Below are 26,562 nucleotides of genomic sequence, written 5' to 3' on the forward strand. Positions count from 1 at the left end.
TTTTTTCCACCTATTCTGACTTGCTGTGATTAGTATCTCTTGATGGTACACTGAATAGTCCTCTAATTTTCTTTCCATTTCTCTATTTTCCATGGTTTTGTCTTTTGGTTCTACTACTGGGAGATTTCCTCAACTAACCCTTGAACATGTTTTTCATTTCTCCTATGTGACTCTGGGCTAGTCATGACTTTCCTGCGGCACATATTTTTCCTCTCTAAAGTGAGTATAAGGGTATCACAATCCCAGTGTTTGAGTCATATTACAAAGCTGTAGTGATCAAAACAGTACAGTACTGGCACAAAAGTAGACACAGAGATCAATGGAATAGAATCGAAAATTAAGAGGTGAACCTACAACTATATGGTCAATTAATCTTTGACAAAGCAGGCAAGAATATCCAATGGGGGAAAAATGTCTCTTCAACAAACAGTGTTCGGGAAACTAGAGAGCAACATGCAAAAGAGTGAAACTGGACCACTTTCTTATACCAAACACAAAAATAAATTCAAAATGGATTAAAGACCTAAATGTAAGACCTAAAACCATAAAAATCCTAGAGGAGAACACATACGTTGTCTGACACTAGCTATAGCACTTCTTTCTAGATATGTCTACTGAAGCAAGGGAAACAAAAGAAAAAATAAACTATTGGGACTTCATCAAAATAAAAAGCTTCTACAAAGCAAAGGAAACAATCAATAAAACTAAAAGGCAACCTACAAAATGGGAGAAGATATTTGCAAATGACATATCAGATAAAGGGTTAGCACCCAAAACATATAAAGAACTTATACAACTCAACAATCAAAAAAATAATCCATTTAAAAAATGGGCAGAAGACATGAATAGACATTTCTCCAAAGATGATGCAGAAATGACTAATAGACACATGAAAAGATGCTCAAAATCTCATCATGGAAATATATATCAAAACTACAAAGAGACGGGTGCCTGGGCAGCTCAGTCAGTTAAGCAGCTGCCTTTGGCTCAGGTTAAGATCACAGGGTCCTTGGATTGAGCACCATGTCATGGTTTCCTGCTAGTCTGCTGCTCCCTTTGCCCCCCTACTCATGCTCATTCTCTCAAATAAATAAAATCTTTTTTAAAAATTAAAAACTACAATGAGATATTACCTCACACCTGTCAGAATAACTAAACCACACAGGAAACAACAGGTGTTGGCAAGAATTTTAACAAAGGGGAACCCTTTTATACTGTTAGTTGCAATACAAACTAGTATATAGCCTCCTTTGGAAAACCATATGGATGTTCCTCACATAGAACCACCCTATGGTCCAGCAATTGCATTGTAAAGGTATTTACCTAAAGAATACAGAAATACTAACTCAAAAGGATACAGGCAGCAGGTGTTTATAGCAACATTATCTAGAATGGGTAAACTATGGAAAGAGCCCAAGTGTCCATCAACTGATGAATGCATAAAAATGTGGTATATATTACAATGGAATACTACTCAGCCATAAAAAGAATAAAATCTTGCAATTTACAACAACGTGGATACCATTAGAGACTACTTAGGGAAATAAGTCAGAGAAAGACAAACATATGATTTTACTCACATAGATTTTAAGGGAAAAAAAACAAAAGGAAAATAAAGAGGCAAACCAAGAAACAGACTCTCCTATTTTTTTTTTTAAAGATTTTATTTATTCATGAGAGACAGAGAGAAAGAGAGGCAGAGACATAGACAGAGGAAGAAGCAGGCTCCATGCAGGGAGCCCGACGTGGGACTCGATCCTGAGACTCCAGGATCACGCCCTAGGCTGAAGGCAGGCGCTTCCACTGAGCCACCCAGGCATCCCAAGACTCTCTTATTTTTATAAAGATTTTATTTACTTATTTATTTGAGAGTGAGAGAGAATGAGTGGGGGAGGGTCAAAGGGAGAGGAACAAGCAGACTCCCCATTGAAAAGAAAGCCCTGCCTAAGGCTCAATCCCAGGACCCCAGGAACATGATCGGAGAAGAAAGACATTTACCCAAGCCCCAAAACAGGTTAAAAAGGTGATAGGGACTAAGGAATACACTTGTGATGAGCACTAGATGGTCATCCAGTGAGCAACACTTCCACAGGGGAGTGCTGAATCACTATATTGTACACCTGAAACTAATATTACACTGTATGTTAACTAATTTGAATTTAAATAAAAACTTTAAAAAAAGCAAATAGAGGTTTCAGCACTACAGACTTAAAAACAAATAAGACTGTAGCTCCCAAATAAAAGATATTAAGGGCAAAAATAAAAATAAATTCAAAATATAGAATTTCTTATATACAAAATGCCGAAAGATTTTTTTAATGTAAGGATCAACCTTGTAGAAAATAAAATGGGCATATCCTGGGGAGAAAGGTAGTATATGCATGAACACCAAAGATAAATACACAATAATAGGCTGGGAAATTTTCTAAAGCCCATTCTCAGAGTCAGTAGCTAGAAAAGACAGTTTTTTGCAATAAGTTTGGAAAAAGACCCAAAAGTTGGTCTCATTACAGTCAAACAATGGGCCTAAATGTTGACTGGTATACTGTTCTAAATGTATGCTATTTCCACTGCTTTGCTGGTCACCAAGGTATAAAAAGATCTACCAGCAATCATGCTGTTGAAACAGATGTGCATCTAGCAAATTGCCCTATATAAAAAGTCATGTTCTTTCAGTCAAAATTTATTACAATATTACAGGTTAGCAGCAGTCACAAGATGGGCTGCCTAAAAACAGAAGAGTATTCTATTCTCAGGAAATATAAATAATAACTCAAGACAAATGAATATCCAAGTAAGTCAGAATATGTCAGGATGATCACAGACATGTGAATATAACTTTGCATCAATTAAATATTAAAAAAGAAAGATAGGAGAGAGGCATTAATTGAAAACAATCATTAATGTCTTACTAGTGTTGAATATATTCTAAGTTAGTATCCCAAAGTACCAAGTTATACAGACTGAGAGAACCACTGTAAACATCTGGAAAAACACATAAAAATCAACAAAGTGGAGGTATCAAAATGTAAATAAACAATAAAACTTTTAATGATTAAAACTAAAAATAAACCCAGGAGCACCTTAGTTAAGCATCCAACTCTTGATTTCGGCTCAGGTCATTAACCCGACATACTGGGAAGGAGCCCTCCCTGCTTCAGGTTCTGCACTCAGCAGGGGTTTCCTTAGATTCTCCCTCTCCCTCTTCCTTTGCACCTCCTCCTGCTTGCGCCTCCCCCTGCTTGCATGTGTGAGAGACACTTAACTATGGGAAACAAACTGAGGGTTGCTGGAGGGGAGAGGGTAACTGGGTGAAAGGCATTACTGAGGGCAAGTGATGTGATGAGCACTGGGAGTTATATGCAACTGATAAATTACTGAACTACATCTAAAACAAATTATGCAGTATACGTTGGCTGACTGAACTTTTAAAATATTAAAAATAAATTCAAATAACAAATAAGCTGAAATTTGGATAATTAGAGTAAGGATAAAGTTTCATCCTATGGCAAGCCCAACAGTGATATTCCTTAATGGGGGGGATGGGCACTGCTGCCCAACATAGGGGCATATGTATGTTCAACTAACATACATATTACAAAAGAAAGTTACTGTAATCCATCCCAAAACTAAGTATTTTCTTATACTGAGAATTGTTTTAAATAATAAAGGAAACAGACTGAAAAGTTAAACCTACATTACTGCCTCTATGAAACCCATTCAGTGTATTAAAACAGTACAGTAAAATACCAAACCCTATGACTATCTTTACCCAACATATCTTTGAGATGAATGTCAATTGTCATCTTAAAATGATACACAACAGGAATTTAATGGAAATTTTGAAACCTACACAAATATATATAAGTAATTATATATTTTGAGTTATTTGGTAACAGGCATAAACTTAGAAAAAATTTGCAAAATGAAAACAGTCCTGAACAAAAGCATTCACAGTCTTATATTAATGCTTTTAAGGTTACTAACATAGTGGTCTCAGCTAAACGAAACTCTGATACCTCACTGTATCCATAGTACATAGAGGAGTACCCCATCACCCTTAACCCAGGTTTCACTTCCCAGTTTCAGTTACCCATGGTCAACTGTAGTCTAAAAATATTAAATGGGAAATTTCAGAAATAAACAATTCATGGTATTCAAATTCTGTGCCCTTCTGAGTAGCATCATATACCATCCCACTCGGGATATGAATCATCCCTTGGTCTGGCATGTCCACGTTATATGCACTGCCCACTAGCCACTCATAGCCATCTCAGTTATCAGATCTAATGTCATAGTACATGTGTTCAAGTGACCCTTATTTCATTTAATAATGGTTCCAAAGCACAAGATTTGTGATGCTGGCAACTCATATATGCCAAAGAAAAGCCATAAAATTCTTCTTAAGTAAAAAAGTAGAAGTTTTCAACTTATTAAAAGGAAAAGAAAAAACTAATATGCTGAGGTTGCTAAGATCTACAGTAAGAATCTACTATCTGTGCAATTATGATGCGGGGGGAAAATGTGCTAGTTTTGCTGTCCCACCTCAGGCTACAAAAGCTATGGCCATTGTGTGGCTCAGTCAGTAGAGCATGTGATTCTTGATATCAGGGTCTTGAGTTCAAGTGCCATGATGGGTGTAGAGATTAAAAAATAAAATAGAGTGGCTGGAAACTTAAAAACAAACAAATAAATAAATAAATAATTTTAAGAAAAAAAAAATTTTTTAAAGGGAAAGGACACCAGCCAATGCAAGTCTTCAACTGCAGTGAAACTGGGTTCTTCTAGAAGATGTCCAAAAGCACCTACATTCATAAAAATGCAAAGGAGGCATCAGGGCATAAGACATGGGAGCACAGATTAACACTGGTACTATGTGGCAACATTCCAGGGCATATAATGAAGTCAGACATAGTGTACAGAGTTAAGAACTCACATGCTCTCAAAAATAAAAACGAAAATTATCTGCCCATGTTTTGACAACATAATCAAAAACCATGGGTGTCAACCATCTTGTTAATGAAATGGCTTTACCAATGCTTCAACCCAGAAGTGAAAAAAATACTTGGAAGAAGAAGGATTAGAATTTAAAGTCAAGACAATGCACCTGACCACCTTGAAACCTGAATTTTGGTATGATAATGAAAATGTTAAGGTTACATTTTTACCTCTAAATATAACCTCATTGCTTCAGTCCCTTGACCAGGGACATCATTTGGTTTGTTAGGGCCACATCCATCCATCTGGTATCTGATTACATTTCATCAGCAACTGATGAAGACCCTAATCTGGACATAATGCAATGCTGGAAATCATTCATTATTCCTGATGCAATGACACTCATCAAAGCTTCAGTGGATGAATTAAAACCTGCAGAACTGCAAATGCCTGCTAGAACTTATGAAGTCATGAATGATTTTAAGGGCTTCCCAGGATTGATGGAGAAGTGAGGAAAATCATTCATTCAGCAAGTGGAGAGGATTGGCTGAAATGATGAAAGCCACTGAGAAGTGCTAACAAATGAGGAATTGGAAAAACTTGTTGAATCATCTACAGAGGTAGAAGTAGAAATGGAAGCAGAACCAGCAATGTGAACATACAGAAACTTGCCTAAGTATTTCAAATGACACAAACACAGAAGGATAAAATTATGAAATATGATCCTCAGAAGGAATGGAGCATTTAAGTCACACATCTGATCACCAAAGGATTACAACTTCTGCAACACTTAGATGCATTAAAGTCAACAACTTCCCATTACAATGTTCTTCCAAAAGGTTTTTTTTTGCAAAAACCAATCTTCCAACGATCAAGGATCCCCAAACATTGACATAGTGTGCTCCTGACTTCCAACCACCAACGTGGCTATGGCTCAATGATCCAGGATCACCTGCAGCAGATTGTTCTCCTTCTGATGTACTGTCACAAGGTCAACAGAAGCCCTAAAACTACATCACAATGCCTTCATCTATATACCTCACTTCATCTCATCACATAGGCATCTTATCATCTCACATTAGCACGGGAAGACGAAAAAGGAGTACAGTAGATATTTTGAGAAAGACCATGTTCACATAACTTTTATTACATATACTGTTATACTTGTTCTATTTTATAATTAAATATTGTTTTTAATCTCCTAGGGTGCCTAATTTATAAATAAAACTTTATCATAGGTATATATGTATAGGAAAAAACACATTCATACAGAGTTTGGTACTATACATAGTTAAAGACATCCACTGGGGGTCTTGAAACACAAATATTCCCTAAGGATAAGGGGGAACTAGTGTAGCACATTATATAGAACTGACCTCTCTACTGGTCAAAATCAATTATGAGGAATTTGTTGTACTTCTATTGCCTTATTCAGAAAGAATACAAGACACATATTTTTGTTATCACAAATTATCTTGTACAGATCTGTTTTCATGATGCTCTTGCTAGTATTCACTTATTATAACTTAAGTACACCTAAATTGACTATCAGCACAATCTTTCAACCATTTGATATGAGACTTTTCATTCTAAAGGTGAAATGTAATTCTGTGTAATATATTTCTTTGTCATATTCCATCTATATTCATGACCAGCAGACAAACTTTCAACTAGCCATTTAAAAAGATAGATTAGGGGCACCTGGCTGGCTCAGTCTCCTGATCTCAGGGTTGTAAGTCCAAGCCTCATACTGGGTACAGAGATTATTTAAATAAATAAACTTTTTAAAAAATTTATAAGTAATTTAAAAATAGGTTAAAAGATATCATTTAATATTAAAATTTCAAGAGCAAATGATGGTTTATATAATACACATTTCAGGAGCACCGAAGTGGCTCAGTAGGTTATACATCAGATTCTTGATCTCAGCTCAAGTGTTGATCTCAGCTCAGGTGTTGATCTCAGTCAGGGTTCAAGACTCATCATGCTGGGCTCCACACGGAGTGTAGAGCCTTCTTTAAAAAAATAGCAATGACAATATACATTTCAATTCAAAGCAATGTACATTTTCTAAAGTACATCCTGAAGGTGCCACAGTGTATATCTTTATTACAGATTTGTAGTCAAATCTGTTCTAAGTAGTGCTATGTATTTCCTAAGCAAACCAACTTGTTTACTCTTTCTTCTATAAAATACTTTCTTCTATAAATACTAGAAATTCTAATTCTGAATTTGATTTTGAAATTTCTCTTTAATTTACTCCAATACTCTAAAAGCTAAATGGCAACTAAGCAATTATCACTGCTGTTATCTTTTTTGATACTGTTTTTCCTAAAGGTATTTGTGACTGATAATTCCTAATTAATTACCAGATATTGTTCTAAATTACCCAGCTAAAAGACTAGTCATTAATCTTCACAATCATTTGATAGTTAATCTATAGCTATTTGTAATGTTTGGAAAGCACTTATATAAACTACTAAAGTTAAAGATACTCATGAGCTAATAAATACAACATTTATTTTGCCATTACTTTCAGCTTAATTAGCTTTCAAATTTACTAAATTTAGTAATTAGGAGATAAAATATAAATAGAAAACATCAAGAGATTAACATTATTAATCCATATATTTTAAAAATGTTTATATACTAATTAGGAGATAAAAGATGAATATAAAACATCAAGAGATTAACATTAATCCACATATTTAAAAAATATATTTATATACTTATTTATATATTTAACCCACATATAAAAAATGGAGACTTTTAAATGTTAGGCAAAGTTTGGGAACTGGCTTTCTTTTTCAAGCAAATGCATCTTTTCACTGTATGTCATTTCCTATGGAAAAATATCAGCTGAGTATGACACACTAACTTTCTCATTCTTAGGTTGCCAACATTTCATAGTTGATAAATAAGAGAGCTTTAAAAATAACTGAATCTTCCTATATAGGATATCAATCAGCATAGCTCAAAATGATCACTCCACACAGCAGATCTTTTATAGAGGTTCTAATCCCACAGCCTGCAACAACAATGGTATAAGGTAACAGATACAATAGTCAAGTTATTAATATTTATAATGTTGTAAATGCATCTTGGTTAGAAATCTGAATATTCTGGTTAAACCTAATTTCTTAAATGCTACCTTAATACAATCTTAATGGAGGAGTACCAAACATAAGACCTAGGCTATCCTAAGAAAAGTACTTAAGAGAATTCATTATTTAAAAAAAAAAAATTTTTTTTTAAATTTTTTTATTTATTTATGATAGTCACAGAGAGAGAGAGAGAGGCAGAGACAAAGGCAGAGGGAGAAGCAGGCTCCATGCACCGGGAGCCCGATGTGGGATTCGAACCCGGGTCTCCAGGATCGCGCCCTGGGCCAAAGGCAGGCGCCAAACCGCTGCGTCACCCAGGGATCCCAAAAAAAAATTTTTTTAAGTAGTTCCACATCCAGCAATGAGCCCAACTTGAGGCTTAAACTCATGACCCTGATATTGAGACCTGAGCTGTAATCAAAAGTCAGACCAGTCTGTCTGCTGGTCACAAATATAAATGTAATATGACACCTAACTGAGCCACCTAGTCATCCCATAAAAAGAAATATTTTAAGTTTCGTAACAAAGAGAAATAATCCTATGAGGAACACAAGCCCAATACATAATATGCACTATATATTCATCACATAATAAATTTAAAAGCAGGGATCCCTGGGTGGTGCAGCGGTTTGGCGCCTGCCTTTGGCCCAGGGCGCGATCCTGGAGACCCGGGATCGAATCCCACATCGGGCTCCCGGTGCATGGAGCCTGCTTCTCCCTCTGCCTGTGTCTCTGCCTCTCTCTCTTTCTCTCTCTGTGACTATCATAAATAAATAAAAATTTAAAAAAAATAAAATAAAATAAATTTAAAAGCATTGTTTGAATAGCATATTTTGATAGGATTCATAATGCACTACTGTAAAATATGGCACATTGGCATATTGATTATTTTAAGATGAAGGAATCTGAGAAGAAGGTAGAAGGGGAACTCTCTAACCTCTCCATTCTCCCCTGAAGTAGATCATAGGAACAGGAGGTGCTAGAACTCTCTGATCTTCCCCCATCCTCCCCCCTCTTCTAGCCTTTCATGTGAGAGGTACCCTCCCTAAACCCCAGAGGAAAGGAGCATTCCTTATGCTAAAAAGAATCCAAATGAATAGGTCTTGCTAATTTCCCTCCAGTTTACTACCCTTAGTTCATACCCTCTCTGTCCTATCACGTTATTCCATGACTTTCCACTCTTCATCAAACCACTACAAAAACACTCAGGCTTAACCCTTTCTTTGAGTCTTTTATGTTCTTATAAAGGCTTCCATGTAACATAAAACATTAAATAAACACATACACTTTTTTTCTGTGAATCTCTATTTGTCATTTTAATTTTCAGGCCCAGACAGGGACCCTTAGAGAGTCAAGTAAGAGCTTTTCCTCCCCGACAATTCACATGATTTTTTTTTTTTTTTTTTTTTTTTTTTTATTTCATGAGAGACACACAGAGAGGCGCAGATACACAGGCAGAGGGAGAAGCAGCCTCCACGCAGGGTGCCGGTCTCCAGGATCATGCCCCGGGCTGAAGGCAGTGTTAAACCGCTGAGCCACCCAAGCTGCCTAATTCACATGATTCAAATAGAAAACAGTATGTAGGGGCGCCTTGATGGTGTAGTCAATTGAGCCTCTGACTCTTAGTTTCATCTCAGATTGTGATCTCAAGGTTGTGAGACTGAGACTCTTGACAAACTCTGCACTAAGTGCAGTTCAAATTTTCTCTCCCTTTCCCTCTGCCCTCCCACTCATGCTCTCTAATAAATCAACCAATCTTTAAAAAAAAAAAGTATGTAATATAAGTTTCCCTCCTACCACACTGGTCCTTACCTGCACAATTCCCCCAACAATCAGTTCACCAGTTATTAAATGGTACTGGTACCAATTGGTATCACCAGTACCTTCTCAGAGTATTTTCTTGCATATACACACAAACATAAATTCTCATTGTCCTACTGGTTTTACTAATATGCACTATACACTGTTCCACACTTTCTTTTATCACTTATATCTTGGTGAACTATCTCAAGATAGTTTTAATTTGCAGTCCTTACAAATGGGTAAGTTGAGCCTTTTTTACGTACTTAAAGTAATTTTTTTGAGAGAGAAAGACAGTGTGCACACTGGGATGGGGACAGAGGAAGACAGAGAGAGAGAATCCACACCTAGTGCAGAGCCTGACTCTTGATCTCACAACCTCATGCCCTGAGCCGAAATCAAGACTTGGGACACTTAACCAACTGAACCATCCAAGTGTCCCTTTAGTAATTTTTTAGTAATTTTTTTTTACCTTAGTTTTCTATGGTTTGATCATGTCTTTTGTCCATTTTTGTATTGGGCTTTCTTTTCTAGATTTTTCTAGGAAGACCTTATATGTTATTAATGTTACCTTTGTTGTGGTTCTAAATAATTTTTTCCAATTTGTCATATGCCTTTTGACCTTGCTAATGGTATTCAGTTTTTTGATCACAAAGATTTTTGCTTGTTTTAATGCTATAAAACTCTTAGTCTTTCTCTTCTCTTAGTACTTTCTGAATGTCTATAAATATACTATATTAACACATGGAAACACTGTAAAACTTAAAAGAAATTTATTTATAAAAGAATAGATATACCCTCAAGCTTCCTCAAAGTATGAGAATTTCAATGTAAATCTATGGTTGCTCCCCTGTTCCACACTGGCTTAAAAATACACATTTAGTAAATGCCAAGTTTGGTTCATTTTGGTAGGCAATACCAGATATATTTTTAAATACTTGTAGCAATAGCTGAGATATACAGAATGCTTACTGTATATTGTTTTCAGTATTTGGCATACATTGACACAGAAATCTTCAGAGCAATTCTAAAAGTAGGCAGTATTATCCTCATTTATATAGATGATGATCAGAAACACAGTAACATAAAATATCAGTTAATAACCTACTAATCATTTTTTTAAAAAGTCATCTTGACCAATTTTAAGACCTGCCTCAACAGAGCTTTAGCAATACCTATTATTATGTATTTATTTGGAAAGAGAGCGATCACATTCAAGCGGGGGGGGGGGGGGCGGGGGGCAGGGGATGGGGAGGCAGGTGACAGGGGAGAGGGGCAGATGAAGAAGGAGACATGAAATGTCAAGCAGGGCTCAACCCACGACCCTGAGGTTATGACCTGAGCCTAAATCGAGAGTAGGATGCTTAAATGACTAAGCCACCCTGGAGTCCCTATTAGAACCTTTTAATACGTGAGGATGGCTGAGTGCTCAGTGGTTGGGCATCTGCCTTTGGCTCAGGTCATGATTCCAGGGTCCTAGGATTGAGTCCCACATCAGGCTTCCTGTGGGGAGCCTGCTTCTCCTTCTGCCTATGTCTCTGCCTCTGTGTCTTTCATGAATAAAATCTTTAAAAAAAAAAAAAAAAACTTTTAACACATGTGCAGACTCCTGGAATTATAGGAATTTATCCTACAAAATAGGATATATTTATATAAAAGCAGACCCAACATTGCTCAAAGATACATAAAAGTTAAATCATGGTGTTTATGTGGTATATTGTATTATAAATCAATAGATTTTTAAAATATCACCTCCATGAATTTTTCCTAATAAAATTTTGGAGAATGCCAGGATATGAAAAGTAAACTTAAGTTATTTACTCAATCAATCCTTCCTATAGTTACAAATAGCCTGATAGCATTCAGATGTTATAGCAAGCTCAGCTTTTGCTCTTTACTTTTCCATAATACAATGTATTCTGTGTATCTAATAATACACAGCCACTGAAACTCATATAAGTGTGAATAACTGTTACTCACCGATTATTTTAAGTCATAGACCCATTCTACTCAGTGGCAATATAGGCCCAGACAAAATACAGTATCCAAAGTTTTGAGTTTTATTAGTTTAGAAAAAAATGTTTTTGAACGGTTCTCACAATTCAGAATATTCTAAATGCCTTAATTTAAATTTTAATTAAAGAACAGAAGCAATCTAGCATGCCAAGTAAAAATAGTATTAATTAATCAAGATAGTGTTCAATTCAAAGTATTTTTAAAAAGGAAAAGAGGGATGCCTGGCTGGCTTAGTAGATAGAGCACACAACTCTTGATCTCAGGGTCAGGAGTTCAGGCTCCACCTTTGGGTATAGAGCCTACTTAATTTTAAAAAGGAAAAGAAAAAGATAAACAATAACAACCTAGAGAACACATAAGAAAATAATGAAATTACAAAGGTTACCCCAAAGAGGTACATATTTGAAACCTTAAGCCCAAAGTAACCAACACAGGGCAGTTACACTAGAAGACCCTATTACTGCTTATAAAATCTAGCTCAGCTGTTGGAGAAGAGAGATACAGTGACAAACAGCCTCTCTGCTACAAAGGTGGCAGGAAATCTATCAAACTGGACAATAAAATTGCAATTGAGTTTCTTTGGCTTTTTATAGCAGCTGAATGTATCCTGATGTAACACTGCAAAAGCTATACAATTCTGCAACATTAGTTTTTTACACACCAGTACTTTATCAAGAACCATGTTATAAATTTATGATATTGAGATTTTAAATGGCTGCAAAAGGAAAAAATAAGCATCACTTCAGTATCACATATATAAAAATATAAAGCATTAGAACGAATATTTTCAGAGAAAAAATGTGGTTCTGATACTTCTGGCAGAATTTTTAATAGCATGCTACAAATTGTTCACCTACTTACTAAATCACTTCAGCTCCATCCTAAGCTTTAGTAAATATTGATTTGAAGCATCTTAGAAAGTCAGTCATCCATTTTATTTTAAAAATAGATATCAAGATATTAAAAATCCAAAAAATTAACATAGCAATATTCAAATAAATTACTTTGTTATAAACCTTATGAAAAAAAAGCTTTTCATGAATGAAAAAATTCACTCAAAGAAATAAAGCTAAAAGACACTTATTAAACTTTAAAAGTGAAGAAAACCACAAGAACCAATTTGTAACTTTAACCATCTAGCATTTAAAGTATACTTTAACAGCAAAAAGTTCTAAGTCCAATTTTACTCAGATAAAAATAATTTACAATTGACTTAGCATTTATTCCATTTTATAATTTTAATCCTAAAACTTGACTCAAAGACTGTTTCTTGGCCCAAAACAGGCAAAGGAAGCCTCTCCATAAAGTAACTACCTTCTTTGTGAATGTTTTAATATCTGCTTAAAGCCATTAAGTCACTGGAGTAAAGAAAAAAATACATAAACTAAAATTGTATATATAAACTATGTGTAATATATAAACTATAAATATATATGAACTAAAAGTTCTATGTAATAGTTTTATAAGCTATAAATACATATAAACTATATATAATATATACATAAGCTATAAATACATATACATATAAGACATAAAAAGCATACTTTGGGTTTTTTGTGTATAAATTGAGTCTAAAAAATACTGATATCAGAACTACATAATTATAGTTTATATTTTTTCCTTCAACATTCTCTGCATCTTTAACATACACTTCCAGAATGACAAAAAAGGTTTTCCTTAATAATAATTTTTTTAAAGATTTTATTTATTTATTCATGAGAGACACACACCGAGACAGAGACAGAGAGAAACAGGGGCAGAAATACAGGCAGAGGGAGAAGCAAGTTCCATGCAGGGAGCCTGACGTGGGACTTGATCCCGGGTCTCCAGGGTCAGGCCCTGAGCTGAGGGTGGCACTAAACCGCTGAGCCACCCGGGCTCCCCTATAATAATTTTTTTATAAGTATTAAGGGTCTTAACTAGGGTCCACAGTCAATTGATACAGAATTCCTTGATACCTGTGATACTTTATAAGAGTTTATTACATTAGCAACTTAGTGTAAAGGTGAGAAGGGAAGAATTTTATAAAAGTAAAAATAATTCCCTGTACACTCAAAGGAGCATTCAAAATTTAGAGTGCAAAAGAAAGGCTGACTTTAAAATACAGATTTCTGAGAACATCTCATGAAATTCAGATTAATATTCTGAGGTGAGGTCCAGGAGACTATAATATATCCCATTATTACTCTGATCAGTTACTCCCAAACCCTACTGTGGGTGCTGATGGTATAGGTACTTTAAAGACAGTTGCTGAAGCTATTTCATCCATCACTGGTAAGAGAAGACTAAGACACTAAGGCACACAGAGGGTGGCATGGTACCATGTGACAGCTGAACCAAATAGCCCCAAACAATGATAGTGTGGGTCTTCCTTCTCCTTCCCACAACAAAGATTTAATGTGCAATTGTCAAGTACTCAGCTCTATTCACAGTTCTATAGGAGATATGAAGATGTATAAAACCTTTGGCCCCTGCTGAAGAAAGCTTACAATGAACAACCAAAATAAAACAAAGAACTCACTTTTAACCAGTATTATGAGATATTACAAGATCATTCATAATTAAACAGTCTACATTTGCTATATTACCTCAATACTGCTCTTCTTCATGTACTAACCCCCTAAGCAAACCAACAATTCACCATGCTTTTTCCTCAGTAACAACACCTCTGTACTTTTACGTCAATTCTTTCACCAGTGATTCTCATCACCCCAAACTCTACAAGCTCAAATCCCATTTACCTTTCAATGCTGTCATCAAATGACATCCTTTCTACAAACTTTTCAGATGCCTTCATGTGAGAGTGTCTATACTTGCACTGTATCTCTTCTATGGCACTTATTCCTTTCTGCCTTGGTTGTTTTTTTGTTTTGTTTCAGGTTTTTTTTGGACTTAATTATCTCCTATATTAGAAAGTAACTTCTTTCAAGATGTGTTCCTAATTCATCCTACTATCTTACATAGTAACTAGAAAGTACTCAAACAGAAAAAGGCAGGAAGAAGCAAAAGGAGTATTGGAGAGGAAAAAAAGAATGAGTTAAGATAGAAAGGGGAAGAAAAGTGGTAGGCAACTGGAGTAGACATAGACATAGAGTAACTGAAAATGAACAAGAGAGACCAAGAGTACCTAACCAACCACCAGAGAGAGAGAGTGGGGTGGAGAGAAGCAGAGACAAAACAAACACAGATTCACAGGTCAGAACAAAGACAGAGGTTGAGGAAAGGGACAAGGCAAGAGCCCAAACTAGACGGAGGAATGCTAAAGGGAAGAACAGAGAGAGAAAGATAGGAAAGAGCGTGCTAAAATATGAAAGAGACAAGCAAAGGAGAAGAGAGTTAGGTAGGCAATGATAGAGGGCAGCACAGAATGCACTAGGTACCCACAGTCACAGCAGTAGAATAAGGAGTGGAGAAGACTGATTAGTCGAAGACTGGGGAGAGAGAGGAAGTAGAGAGGAAATCAGTGGAAAGGGAAAAGGAGAGAGAACACAAGAGAGATACACTTATACCAACAGAAAATTAAGTGCTGTGAATTCATACACACATACTGTATGAAAAATTGTCATAGAGAAGTGATTTAGCTAACTAAATCCTGAAAAATATAAAGGATCTGGTTAAGTACAAAGGAACACAAAGTCCATGCCATGAATAAACAAAATTAACAAAGAATGATCTATTTTTAAAAGACTAGAACTAATACAGAGCACAGATTTTTGCCAGTGAAACAGTGGAAGAGAAGGGAAGAAATCCTTTTTTTTTTTTCAAGGTAAAATGAAAAATTAGGTAGAAAAAAACTATTCTGTAAAACAAAAAACAAAACAAAAAAATCTTACCTTATTTTCCTTTTCACAAAAATTAGAACAAAGTACTTATGGAGGAAGTAACATTATATAAGTTATTTTTAGCTTAATAAATCTAGAGGAGAACAATACCTAAGCCTACTGACCATTAGAAATATCTATAGTCAAAGTGATCTAGACATGTATAAAAAACTACATACAAAATCACTGGTGGCAGGGTACTTTAATGTAGGCAAAAAGTTTACAATACCCTGTGAAACTAAGAAATTTAAAGTGTCATGTATTAGAGAATGCGACATTACTTAGGATCTAGCAATTCTACTCCTACTTATACTTCCTAGAACAGTGCTCTTTTCATACTGAAGATAATTCAGCTGGCAGATCACAGAATCAACTTGCTAGGACATTATCAGCATTTTTAAACAAATAAGAAAACATAATAATGTATCCCTATTATAAACCAAAGTTTTAGTAAGGGCAAATACTATCTCCTGAAGCTTCTGTTTCAGGTATGAGAGGAGAAGAGAATGTGTGTACATATATACATGGTCACTATAAATTTCGTACTGTGAGCCAAAGTTATAGGAAGTCTGAAACTGACAACTCTAGGAAAACCATTGCCTTTGAACACTTGGTTAATCACAACACTATAAACAAATGTACCAAAGTTATATGTAACAATTTTTTTTAAATCTTAAAAACCAAAGGTTTGATAGAGAAAAAGATAAGTAACACAAGCATCTACATAGTATGATGTCATTTTCATAAAATATACAAATAAGGAAAATCAAATAATACTTATTATTTAGGTATACATTTTTTTAACTTCTTAAATAAGGAAATAACACAAAATTCAAAATGGTGACTAGGTTTGGGGTGGGGGGTTGGATACAGAGAACCACACAGCATTTTAAGCTGAGTAATCAAAGTTCTTTCATTTTAACACTTCACAACATATATGCTACACAAATTATTGTGGATAGAAGTAATTCCTCATTTTAAAAGTGGGATCTATATCAAACATGAAGTGATTTGGGGCCTGAACTAGTGTGCTGGCACTGAGAATGAAAACAAAGAGATGAAAGGAAGAATGACAAGAGATGTAAAAAGGAAAACAGTCACTGAACATTTAATTTTCTTTCCTATGATTTCCTTCATTAACTTCATAAAAAAATCCACATTTACCATTTCTATATTAGACACTGATGGTTAAGAAAAGTTTAGAAATTTGCCTGAGTTTATACAACTAAAAAAGAATTCAAACCCAGAACTACCCTTTGTCCAAAGTCCATCTTCTCTTTATTATTTACACAAATAGTAACTGGATATAAATGTTTGGACAGAAATGCTCAAAAGTTCAGAGATATCTGAGATATTTCCTAGTTCAATCTCTTTATCTTATACATAAGAAATTCAAAGAATGAATTAGACTACTGGTCCTAAATACCCTATGACTTCCACAGTTCTCAAGCTATTTTGTCTCAGAATGCTTTACATTTGTAGACAGTACTGAGGTTCCTCAAAACTCTTTATTAATATGAGGTATATCTGTTACTACTTATCATATTAGAAATTAAGACTAAGAAATTTTACAAATATTCATTTCAAAATAACAAAACCATTATGTGTTAATATAAGCATTTCTTTAAAAAACAAAAGATAATAATAAGAGGGCTAGTATTTCACATTTTTGCAAATCTCTTTAAATTCTAGCCTAAGAGAAGATGGTTGCATTCTAATATCTGTTTTTATATTCAAGCTCTTTTATTATATATTGTTTTGGTTTATGTCTATGAAAAAAATCCACTTTCAAATAGACATGTAACTGGGAAAGGAGGACCTCACACACTTCCTCAAAAGGTCTCCCAGGCTCCTGATGTCTTCAGACTGTACTTTTATAATATTACTGCTCCTCTAGCCATTCTTCTTAAGAACTTGAACTAACAGGAGCACGTACAAAAGCACTGAATTAATATCCACCATTTTGAAAATCTGAAAAATCTATACTGGCACTCCGTTATCTAGAATTCCCTTACATAGATTTGAAACTCAATCCAAATGTATATAACACCCAAATTCAATCCTGTTTTTCTCATAATCTTTTGTAGAAGAAAACAATACTAGCAGAAAATTAGTCCAGATTGCAGCAGCCTTCTATAATAAAACCCAAAAGATCTGGGCACCAGCACAAACTAAATTAAGTTAGACAAGAGATGACAATTTCCGTAAAGAACCAAATAGTAAATATTTTAGGCTTGGAGGCCATACTGTCTCTGTTGCAAATACTGAATACTTGTGGCATGAAAGCAGCCACAGAAAAATATATAAAAAATTGGAAGTGTCTGTATTTCAATAAAACTTTATTTATAAAAACATAGCAGGCTAGATTTAGCCCTCAGACCATACATATCTGGCTGAACTCTGCCTTAGACTAAACTGGTAAGTGCAAGAAGGTAGTGATTAAAAGCCATTTTATAAAATCAAGCCTTTTTTTTTATTTAGCACTGGATTATTCTAAAACATTAGTAGAGTGGTATCTTCCAATCTAAGTTATCTTTGTAAATCCTTATGATAGTAATGTACCTTCCTCTTATTAACTAAGGAAAAAGCAGAATAAATAACTCTTAAGCACTTTCAAATAAATAAAGTTATTCAAACACTTTAAAAAGTCTATTTAGGAAATGATGATATACTTCAAAAGAATTGTAAAATATTTCAGAGTAATAACCATGATAGTCAGTAAAACATTTAAAGATATATCAAATTTATCATTTCTATTCTTTATTCTTTCTAGTCAATTCATAATTTATATAATTACATAATTATATTCCTTCTGAATAAAACAAGATACAGAATGTATAAACCATATAGAAACTAACAGATTTTACTGCATTATTTGAAATGTAAAATTTCCTAAGATACAAACATAAAACTCTAAATATTAAGTTATTAAGCCACAAATTGGCAGAAGATATTAATAATAAAACAAGCAAAAGACTAAAACAAGAATATATTTGTAGGGATGCCTGGGTGGCTCAGTGGTTGAGCGGCTGCCTTTGGCTCAGGTTGTGATCCTGGGGTCTTAGGATGGAGTCCTGCACCAGGCCTCCCACAGGAAGCCTGCTTCTCCCTCTGCCTATGTCTCTGCCTTCTCTGTGTGTCTTTCATGATTTCTATTTCTTATGTACATCTTTAACAATACACACACATCTAAACAATAAAAAATTTTATTTTTCATTATATTTAATATAAACGGTATCATATTAAATGCATTTTTCTATAGCTTGCTGTTTTTACTTGTCATTGTTTGAGACTCATCCACATCAACCCATGTAGTTGTGTTTATTTCCTCAGTTGTATCATACTCCATGGTATGGCTTTATCCATTTACCAGTTGATGAGCATTTTTAATACATTTTGTATGTATTTGGAAGTTTCTCTATATATTCCTAGAAGTGGACTTGCTGACTTATAAGATGCAGATGTTCCTCGTTAGATGATAATGCAAATTTTATTTCCAAAGTGGTATATCAGTTTCCTGTGATGTCTAAGTTCTCATTGTTTCACATCACCTCGTAACGTGATATGCCAAGAGTTTTAAAAATTTGCAAAAATGATGAATTTTAAATACTATATCTCAATAATTTTATTTGTATTTTTTATTGTTTTATGGGAGCTTTACAAATATATTCTTTTTTTATTGTTGAGATGTGCGTTGTTAAAAATATACATAAGAAATAGAAATAATGAAAACATCCAAATTAAGGTTAGTAGGTAAGGAGAGAGGGGCTAACAATGATAGACATAGCAATTGGGACGGAGAACCCAGTATCATAAATACTGGGAGGTACATTATTCTTTATACCTTTTTGTGTATCTACAATATTTCATAAACAATTTCAAACAAAAGCTATACATAAATAACTTACACTGGCTTAAGTTAAAAAAAAAAAAAAAAGACTAGCGGATTCTTCCAAATCAATTTTTTAACTGACTGTAATGTGAGCAAAAGGCAAACATTAGTCTGAGCTTTTCTATTTACTCAACCACTTACATTATTAGAATAACTTCTCATCTTTGAATATACTGCGCCACCTTGTGTTCAAAAGCTTTAAAGTACTCAAAAATTTAGAGAATCGTATCTGCAAAAAGTGGCTACTTTAAAATAAGTTCCTTTATGCTGTGGCATGAGATTTCACTGTATTAAGTTAAGCTTACATAAAAATAACATTTGAAAAACCCAATTTGATTCTAAAGAAATTGGAAACATTTTATTTTCCTTTTTAGTTCTTCCTTTCACTGCGCTTTTAGAGAATAATAAATAAAATCAAAATTATAGACATTTAAAACACTAAATACATTTTCATAAGAAAACTTACCTTTGAATGTGTGATTGATAATGTGTCTACCCACACGCGCCAGCCACCCCACTCATATTTGACTGCATGGTAAAGTAGGATTCTGAATATGGCATATACCATTTCTGTTATCTTTTGCTCATCAGAATTCTTAGGATTGAAATAGCAAAGAGAAAGCATCCACTCTTGCCATACAGAACACTGTAGCAAGCTCCTGAGAATTATAAGAGGATACTGAATTACTGAAAGAAAAAAAAACTCATCTCTAAGAATTCTAAAAAGTAAAAGTTTAAGACAAAATAAACCAAAATAAAATAAACTGTTTATTTTAAGACAAAATAAACCAAAACATGGCACCTCTATGTATGTATTAAAACAATTAAAGTAGGTGGTACTGAAAACTCAATTTTAATCTATGATACATTACTTATACATCCTTAATGAAAAAAGCATACGGAAAATTCATTTCACAGTACTTTTTAAGGCAATTTTTCTTAGAAAACAATGGACTTATTCAAACCTAGCCTTGAATAGTGCAAATAATTGCTTTCTGATCCCACTTACCTTCTATTTTCTCTACTGTTATTAAAAAGTTTAATCATGTCAGAAAGAAAGGCTCTGCGAACTTCCATGCTCTCTGAACACTGGGGAGAATTTCGAAGTAGGGTTGCAATTACTTTTAGTATCTCTGTAAGACAATTCATAAATTAATAAAAACCAAAACAACACAAAAAGTCATGATAGAAGACCATTAATATATTTCTCTAGTTTCCCTGAAATATGTCTACTGAAAACATCCTTTTTTGTGTTATTAAAAAAAATAACTGCATCTACAGAAAAGAATGATAATACATTCATTAGAAAGCATCCAAAAATATGAAAGGGATTTTTGTTTTATCACTAAGAATGTGTAAAAATGTAGGAACACCTGGGTGACTCAGTCAGTTAAGCACCTGCCTTCAGCTCAGGTCATGATCCCAGGGTCCTGGACAGGGTCTCACATTGGGCTTCTCTGCTTAGTAGACAATCTGCTTCCCCTTCTTGCCCTCCTTGCCACTCTGCCTACTTGTGCTTTGTATCAAATAAATAAAATCTTAAAAAAAAAAAAAGCGTAAAAGTAAAGCTGAATTTTAAAAATGTTTAAAGTTGAATTTTAGTTAAATTATAAATGAATTAAATAATAGTAAAACTACTAACGACTCACAATCTCTGCCAATTAGTAAAGTTGATTAAAAAAAAAAGGTATACTGGGATCCCTGGGTGGCGCAGCGGTTTGGCGCCTGCCTTTGGCCCAGGGCGCGATCCTGGAGACCCGGGATCGAATCCCACGTTGGGCTCCCTGCATGGAGCCTGCTCCTCCCTCAGCCTGTGTCTCTGCCTCTCTCTCTCTCTCTCTGTGACTATCATAAATAAATAAAAAAAAATAAAAAATAAAAAAAAGGTATACTAAAAATCTCAGAAAAAGAGAAAAAATTCTCAGCTTCAATACACCTGGTAAGGCAAATGGCCTCTCCTATGAATTTTAAAAGCTATCAAGATTTTCTTCCATGATTTCTAAAGTAAAATTAGATTAAAAAGGGAATTAAGGGACGCCTGGGTGGCTCAGCAGTTGAGCGGCTGGGATGGAGTCCCACATCAGGCTTCTCATGAAGAGCCTGCTTCTCCCTCTGCCTGTATCTCTGCCTCTCTCTGTGTGTCTCTCACGAATGAATAAATAAAGTAAATCTTAAAAAAAAATAGGGAATTAAAATCTATTTACCACCACCTAATAAATACAAATGAAACTACTACTGCAATGGTCTTAAATATAATGCCATCTAAATTTCTAATATTTAGCTTTAAAAAAAAAATTCTTTAAAATATTTACTTAAATCAGAACTTTAATGTTAATTTTTTTTTAATTTTTTATTTATTTATGATAGTCACACACACAGAGAGAGAGAGAGAGAGGCAGAGACACAGGCAGAGGGAGAAGCAGGCTCCATGCACCGGGAGCCCCACGTGGGATTCGATCCCGGATCTCCAGGATCGCGCCCTGGGCGAAAGGCAGGCGCCGAACCGCTGCACCACCCAGGGATCCCTTAAATCAGAACTTTAAAGAAACAAAACCAGCTATAACCCTGAATTTAAATAATAGGTAAGTGTTTACCCAATTACAATTTAGAACTTCTAAAGTAGCCTTTTGACAAGGTTTTTGGTGATATTGAAGCAGTAAGTACATAATAACAAATATGAAGATACTTTATCATACAATGAAAGATATTTGGGGAGTAATTTCTGAATTCTAATGACAAACTGAAAATTTCTCTACCTGAACAATGATTACAATGATGATGATAATCATAGTAATGGTAATGATAATAATAGCCACTAATTGTAAGGAACATGCTATCATGAGACAATGTTTTTTTAAAAAAAATACAGGTATTAACCCAGGAACAATGACAGCTAAATACTGTTATTATGCCCATTTTAGAGATAAGAAAACTGAGCAACAGAAATTAAATAATTTACCCAAAGTCACACAACTATTAAGGCATACAGACAAGGAGTGGCTCAGTAGGTTAAGCGTCTGCCTTTAGCTAAGGGTGTGATCCCAGGGTCCTGCGATTAAGCCCCACTTTAGGCTCTCTGCTCATGGAGAGCCTGATTTTCCTTGTCCCTCTGCCTCGTCCCCCCCACCCCCTGCTCATGTGCACACACTCTCTCTGTCACTCTAGCTCCATCTCAAATAAATAAAAAAAATATTTTAAAAAAACATACAAAATGAAAAACCAGTCAGCCTGTTTTTAAACACCAAGCTATACTGTGTGTCTTTTCTGAGACAGTATATTTTTTATTTATTTATTTATTTATTTATTTATTTATTTATTTATTTATTTATGATAGTCACACAGAGAGAGAGAGAGGCAGAGACACAGGCAGAGGGAGAAGCAGGCTCCATGCACGGGAGCCCGACGTGGGATTCGATCCCGGGTCTCCAGGATCGCGCCCTGGGCCAAAGGCAGGCGCTAAACCGCTGCGCCACCCAGGGATCCCTCTGAGACAGTATATTACATAGATAACAGATACTAAAATTCTTACTTCAGTAAGCCATCTTTCCCCATAATCACATAAAATATATTTTAATTTACATACATATACTCAAGATTTTCTTATTTTACTCCCTTTCCAAACTTGGTAGTCCTTAACTTGACAATAATTTAAGATGAAAGCTACTTCTATGGTTTATGTAGTTTGGCCAGACATCACTAAATTGTGCAATCAAAACTTTACTGAAAATCTGAACATATGTTCAGATTTTCATATTAAATCAATATTCATATTAAATCATATTAAATCAATACCTTACACATAAAATTCTTATTTTTTTTTTATTTTTTAATCTTATTTTTTTAATTTTTTAATTTTTAAAATTCTTTTAAATTTTAATTTTAAAATTTAATCAACATATTAAATCAATACCTTACACATAAAATTCTTCAAAACCTTGATATAAACATTTCCACATAACCTAAGGTCAATTTGAAGTTATATTCAACATTAACCTAAAATAAAACTAGTATTATATCGTTGCCCATAATGAGATACTCTTTGAACACTATGTTTCCCACAATATCAACTTCAGGTTTTTCCCAGTGACTTTCTATTTATTAGCAAAAGGTAGTTACTGGAAGTATTAAAAAGGAGGGGAAAAATGGGTGAAAGTACTGAAAGGATACAAACTTCCAGTCATAAGCTGGGTAAGTCCGAGGGATCTAATATACAACATGGTGACTACAGTTAACAATACTGTATTCCATAAGGGAAAGTTACTAAGAGAATAGATCTTAAAAGTCCTAACATATACACAAAAAAATTGTAACTGAAGTGATGGATGTGTTAACTAACCTTATTGTCCAATCATTTCATAATATACACATAAATCAGATCCTGAGTACACTTTAAACTTATACAGTATTATGTGTCAATTAGATCTCCATAAAGCTGAAAACAACAAAAACAAAAATAAATGTATATAAAATACATACGAGGATTTTGTATCTTTACTGAAGAATCAGGATCTGGATGCTGTTTGTGTATCACCTGAGTACAAATATGCTCTATAAGAATCTACAGAAGTAAAATAATAGATTTTATTAGCATAATTACTGTATTACCATGGCCATACAAATTTTAAGTACCGTACTAATCAACATTAAAAGTATACAGTCCAATGTTGTCATGCTATCTTCTGCATTATATAAAATAATTTCAATGTTATAATTCTATTTTTACTTAATTACAAAATGAGACATCAAATGGTCAATACAAGGAACCATTTAACAGAGATGTCCATACTGCTTAATAGTTCACGATTAATAGATTTAAGATGTAGTCACATCTCCCTTATATAACTAATTTCAAAACTGTATATCAAACCTAAATTAACTTACTACAGCTAGATACTATCAACTAAATTATACAAGCACTCTCAAAATAAGAAATTAGTAAGATTAAATTCTAAATATATTCCTACCTCAAACAAAACATTATATGTGGTCATTGTGATTAAATTTGTCTGAAGCATGAGTCTTTCTGCCAGCAATGAAAATAATCCATGTCCAAGCATGATTTCAGCTTTTCTTCTACAATATCATAAAAATAAATAATCAAATGCAAAGTGTTATAATCCACTATTTAGAATGCAAGTTGGATGAAGAAGACACAATGTGATTTCACATAATCAACAAATTCCAACACAGTAACTCTCCTAATTTTCTTCAACTTAGAACTCATAAGGTCACAAAATCTTTGAGGAGAGAGATACAAACTACATTATAAACACAGCTAAAGTTAAAAGAAAAAAAAAAAAAAAACAAGACTGGCTATGTCACAGACACAGCAAAACCTCCACAAAAATCTCCAGAGCGATTATTTATTAACCAGTTTCTACTCTCTGTCAGCAGTGAGCTAAGCTCCACTATGGATGATAATCTAAAGCCCAATAAGTAAGTCATTCAGTAGAAAAACAATGTGGAGGAAAAGGTAGAAGAAATGAAAAAAAAATTAAGAAAATGAGTACTGTGAAGATAAACAAACCAAAATCAACTTCCGAGCAAAAATTTAGAAACTAAAGGATCATAAACTTTAATTCTACCCTAGGATTCTTCAAATTTTTTCTGCAAATTGCTAAATAGTAAACATTTTAGGCTTTGCAGACCATATGGTCTCTGTAGCAACAACTCAACACTGCTTTTGTGTTCTGAAAACAGACACAGATAATAAGCAAATAAATGATTGTGGCTATGTTCCAACAAAACTTTATTTCCAGGCAGCCAAATGGAATACACATAAAGACCACAGTTTGCCAACATTTCTTTATTGCCACAATTGTTAATTTTTATAATAAACCAACTCTGATATAAGGAACAATAGGTAGGATATGAATCTACATTCAGCTAAGAAAAAAAAGTTTTCATTTTCAGTCATTCTTACAGCAGAACATACTAAGACAAATATTGAGGTTAAAATGTCAGCTTTATACTACAGATAAAACAAATGATAATGAACCCACACAAAATAAAGTCTCCTGGTTTCTAAAATTCCATTATACAAAAGTATTCTTAAACAAGGAACAAACAGAAAAGTTAAATTTTATTAAAATGAACTATATTCCCCTGTTTCACTTTACTTTTATTTTTTTTTCACTTTACTTTTAATATACAGAAATGGGATTACATCTACATAGATTTTATAAATTAAAATAAAGAGAAACTAGAGAAATTACAGAATACACATACTATTCCAAAGATTTATAAAATAAAATGGTAATATACCACAGTCCATTTTAGATTTCATGCATACTATACTCACTTTGGGGCCAGGTGTTTTAAAAAATAGCCCATTGCCTTGAGAGCTTGTACTCTGATTCCTTCACTTGTCGATGCCATAAGTTTATAGATGACACTGAAGGGAATTAAAATTAAATTCATGATTATAAACCTAATTTCAAGTAAGATATAGGTGAATTTAAAGTGCACTTCTGACGTTTAAAAACTTGCTTATCAAAAACTGTATGCTGTCTTCAAGAAGCCCACCTTATATATAAAGACACATATAGATTAAATGAATGGAGAAAAATAGAACATCTAACACTAACCAAAAGAAAACAAGAATAGTTACCTTAATTTCAGAGAAAGCAGTTATCAGAGATAAGAAGGGCACTGCTATATGATAAAAGGGGTCATTTCTCCATTAAGACATAATAGTCTGTAACATGTATGTGTCTAAAACAATATGGCATAAAAACTGATTGAACTGCAAGGAGAAATAATAGATAAATACACTGTTATATTTGGAGAATTTTAAAATCATTTTTTTAAGATTTTATTTATTTATTCATGAGAGATACAGAGAGAGAGCGAGAGAGAGAGAGAAAGAGGCAGAGAAACAGGCAGAGGGAGAAGCAGGCTCCGAGCAGGGAGCCCAACGTAGGACTCGATTCCGGATCTCCAAGATCATGCCCTGCTGAGCCACCAGGGCTGCCCGAGAATTTTAAATTCC

At 34.1% G+C, this 26,562-nt stretch overlaps 1 protein-coding gene across 11 annotated transcripts in view; it reads right to left on the minus strand.

The window, feature by feature from the left end:
* LRBA (LPS responsive beige-like anchor protein) overlaps positions 1-26,562 on the minus strand; it is a 721,151-nt gene that overhangs the window by 546,676 nt on the left and 147,913 nt on the right. For all 11 annotated transcript variants that reach the window (XM_077846317.1, XM_077846318.1, XM_077846323.1 and 8 more), the window contains 5 exons: positions 25,873-25,965; positions 24,536-24,644; positions 24,048-24,129; positions 20,581-20,704; positions 20,038-20,230 (listed from right to left, as the gene is read on the minus strand). In XM_077846317.1, coding sequence (XP_077702443.1) covers positions 20,038-20,230; positions 20,581-20,704; positions 24,048-24,129; positions 24,536-24,644; positions 25,873-25,965 — 601 coding nt within the window. The remainder of the gene's footprint in view (positions 1-20,037; positions 20,231-20,580; positions 20,705-24,047; positions 24,130-24,535; positions 24,645-25,872; positions 25,966-26,562) is intronic.

The sequence above is a fragment of the Canis aureus genome, chromosome 13, assembly GCF_053574225.1.
Source record: "Canis aureus isolate CA01 chromosome 13, VMU_Caureus_v.1.0, whole genome shotgun sequence".
NCBI lineage: Eukaryota > Metazoa > Chordata > Mammalia > Carnivora > Canidae > Canis > Canis aureus.